Source organism: Cynocephalus volans, chromosome X (assembly GCF_027409185.1).
Source record: "Cynocephalus volans isolate mCynVol1 chromosome X, mCynVol1.pri, whole genome shotgun sequence".
In the NCBI taxonomy this organism is placed as follows: Eukaryota; Metazoa; Chordata; class Mammalia; order Dermoptera; family Cynocephalidae; genus Cynocephalus; species Cynocephalus volans.
The window spans coordinates 149,277,917-149,281,100 of NC_084478.1; the positions used below are offsets into that span (position 1 = coordinate 149,277,917).

General features: G+C 56.8%; 1 protein-coding gene across 1 annotated transcript; it reads left to right on the forward strand.

Annotated features, from left to right (window-relative positions):
- The first annotated feature begins 598 nt into the window (after positions 1-598).
- Positions 599-2,463, forward strand: LOC134368464 (emerin-like). The gene is made up of 6 exons (XM_063084930.1): positions 599-677; positions 836-940; positions 1,112-1,192; positions 1,410-1,543; positions 2,035-2,084; positions 2,166-2,463. The coding sequence occupies exons 1-6, from the start codon at positions 599-601 to the stop codon at positions 2,461-2,463; spliced, it is 747 nt and encodes a 248-aa protein (XP_062941000.1).
- The last annotated feature ends 721 nt before the right edge of the window (positions 2,464-3,184 follow it).

Here is a 3,184-nt window from a genome sequence, read left to right on the forward strand (position 1 = left end):
TGGTTTTCTCTCTGTTAAAATGACAAAATCGTCATGGATTACTGTTCTGCTCTTAATAATAGGTGGTAAAAGGTGTTCCTTTGCCTTCTGAGTAGCAAGGAGGGGGCGGAGCCCAAGAGACTCAGGACCCCGAACTGCCCCAAGCGCGCCCATCCCACCCATTCCCCTGTCCTGGCCAGTGTCTGCCCGCTCAGCTCGAGCAGGTCCTGTCCCTCTCTTTGGTCCAGCCTAAACGCCCCAGCAGGTGACGTCGCCGCACGCCATGCCCGCCCCTCTCCCACGGCCACACTGGTCTGCGCCGCTTTGGCTCGTGCAGACCACGCCCCTCACCGCCCAGCACCCTCTCCCGCCCTTGGGGACTTTGGGCTCTCTAGCCCCGCCTCCCGACGCGCATCACAGCCCCGCCCACTCCCACGACTGTAACGCACGCGTGACGCCGGCGTGACGCCAGCGCGGTTGCTCCCCAGGCGCTCGCGCTGCTCCCGCCCTGCTGCTAGGCGGCCGTTGATAAGCTTGTGTAGACAGGCCCGGGCCGCCTGTAGGCCTTCGCCTCCCGCAGGCCTTCGCCTCCCGCCTCCCGGTGCCGGCTGCACCCGTCATGGACGACAATGGGGTTGTGTCGGACCCCGAGCTGGCCGCCCTTCTGTGCTATTTCATCCCGCATGGGATCGTCTTGGGTACGCGGCGGCCGGCGGCGGTCGGGTCACCTCCCGGGACCTGCTCCCCGCGTTTCGTCCCACTCCTTCCTCCGCACCCGTTCCCCGTGTCCCCAGTGCGCTCTCCCCCAGGTTTCCTTCCCATACCCCTGACCGCCCTGCGCCCCGTGTCTGGCCAGGCTCCACTGACAATCTCTTGGAAGAGGAAATCTTCAAGTACATGACCCAGAGGCGTAGGAGGCTTTTGCCCTCTAACTCGTCTGCCTCCTCCTATGGGTTCTCCAGTGAGACCCAGCCCCAGAGGCCCGCCTGGCCGCCCATGGGATGGGAAAGGGGCATGGGCCACGGGGAGGATGGGTCGGGAGTGTGTGGCAAGGGCGTTGGCTGATTGGGGCGCTGGGGAGAAGGGAGGACAGCCTGAGGGGCACGTGGACTGTTCCTCCTACCCCATTCAGACTTGGATTCGGCTCTCAAGGGCTTGTCGGATATGGACAATCTGCCCGAGAAAGAGGACACCTTACTTGTCCAGAGCATCGGTAAGGCAGGGATGGGGTGGGCACCCTTATACCTTCATCCCACTCCGTCGGGGACCACAGTCTCATTGAGAACCTGATTCCCCAATCCCCACCACCTCTCAGCAGCCCTGGAAGGGAGAAACTTTGTCATAGGCCCATAATGGGATTCAGATTAGGTCAATTGGGCCAAGCAGGGGACAGTGATGGTTCCCCTGCTAACGATGCCCCGCTTCCTAAGGTTGTAATGAGGAATACTATGAGGAGAGTTACCTGAATGCCAGGACTTCCAGGGAGGCTGATTCTGTGGGTACGTCCAAGGGATTCCACCAGAAGGGGACTTCGCTCTCAGTTGATGACACCTTCCACCACCAGGTGAGCTAGCTGTCAGGCATCCTGTACTTTGATCCGACCTGAGTGCCTGAGTGGACCATAGCTGGGTTTGGGCAAATACAGTGCAGGAGGCGGGGCACTGAGTGCACCCTTCATTCTCCGGGGAGAGTTAGGCTCAGCAGACAACTGTTTGGTTAGGGCCCTACTTTGGGGAGTCGTGAGAACTATTTGACGAGAGTGCATGGGACGGCACATGGCCTGGACCCTGGTTTGAGATCTAGGCTCATGCTCTTTCTGAAAATCCTTAGGGTAGAAAGGAGGGTGCTGGTGTACAGGCAGTCAGGGCAGTCACTGAGCAAGTGGGAAGGCCCCGCAAACAAAAGGCCGGGAACCCAGGAGGTTCTGGAAGGGGCAGGTCCCTGGCCTTTAAGCAATGGTCTGAGTGGGCTGGCCAAGGATGTTTGGACTGAGGGATATGATAGGGCCATGGTGTTCCCACCAATCGGTTCCCTCACCCTGACTTCTTTCTGCAGATTCGAGATGAAAGTCTTTTGTCTTCTTCCGAAGAGGACAGCAAGGATAGGTGAGTAATGGAGAGGCACAGGGATGGGGCTGGTTCAGGGCCCAGGCTCTCCTGGCCCACTTGCTCCCCTGTTTTCCTCAGGGAACACCCCGTGTATGGCTTGGACAGTTCCTACCAGAGTGTCGCACACTACCGCCACGTTTCCAGTATCTCCAAGAGCTCCCAGGACCTGTCCTATTATCCTACATCCTCATCCTCCTCCTCTTTATCCTCATCTTCATGTTCCTGCCCTTCATGTCTCACCCAATACACCATCCAGCCAGGAAAGCAGGCCCTTAGGGTCCCGCTCTGGGGCCAGCTGCTGCTTTTCCTGCTGTTAGTTGCCTTGCTGCTCTTTGTTTACTACTATTGGAAGTTTAGAGTGGGCAAAGCATTCTGAATAGAGCCCTGAGGGTTTTTGGCTTCAGAGCCAGCTCTTCTCAGAAGTCCTGGCTGACTTCTTCAACAGTGTTTGATATGGGTGGGGGTGGGGGTTTTCTTTGTGTTCTAGCTTCTGGAGGCTGGGCCTAGCCCAAGGCAGTGTTTGTTCTCCCTGCCTTGTCCTGCCAGGGAGGCAGCAGACTCAGGCCCTCCAGTGTATGGTGGTCCTGTGCTTGCCTTCCTCTGGAGCCTCCTGGCCCTGGTTGCCTGTGACCCTTAAGTCCTGGGAGGGAAAGACCTGACTCCCGTGGAGAATGGGGTTGTTGTCATGCATGCCTCTTGTTCATTGACACCTTGTTGGCCAAAGGCCACCCTGACTTTGTTTTCGTGGACACACAATAAAAAGACCATTTATTTGTAATGTATTGGCTCTTCGTGTTGGGGGAGGGGTTGGGCTCCAATGGCATGGGGCTTCTGGTCTTGGATCTCAAGGATCACTATCTGGCTTTGCATTTCTGTTTTGGTCTTGGGTTAGGGAACAAATGCTACCCATAGATATGTTTGTGTTTTGTTTTGGGGTTTTATTCTTTAACTCATTCCCCAAAGCATTTACAATGTGCATAGTTTACATGCAAACACTATGCCATTTATATAAGGGACTTGAGCATTAGTGGATTTTGGTATGGGGGTGGGGTGTGGTGGGGTGGGCATGGGAGTTGTCCTGGAATCCTGGAACCAAT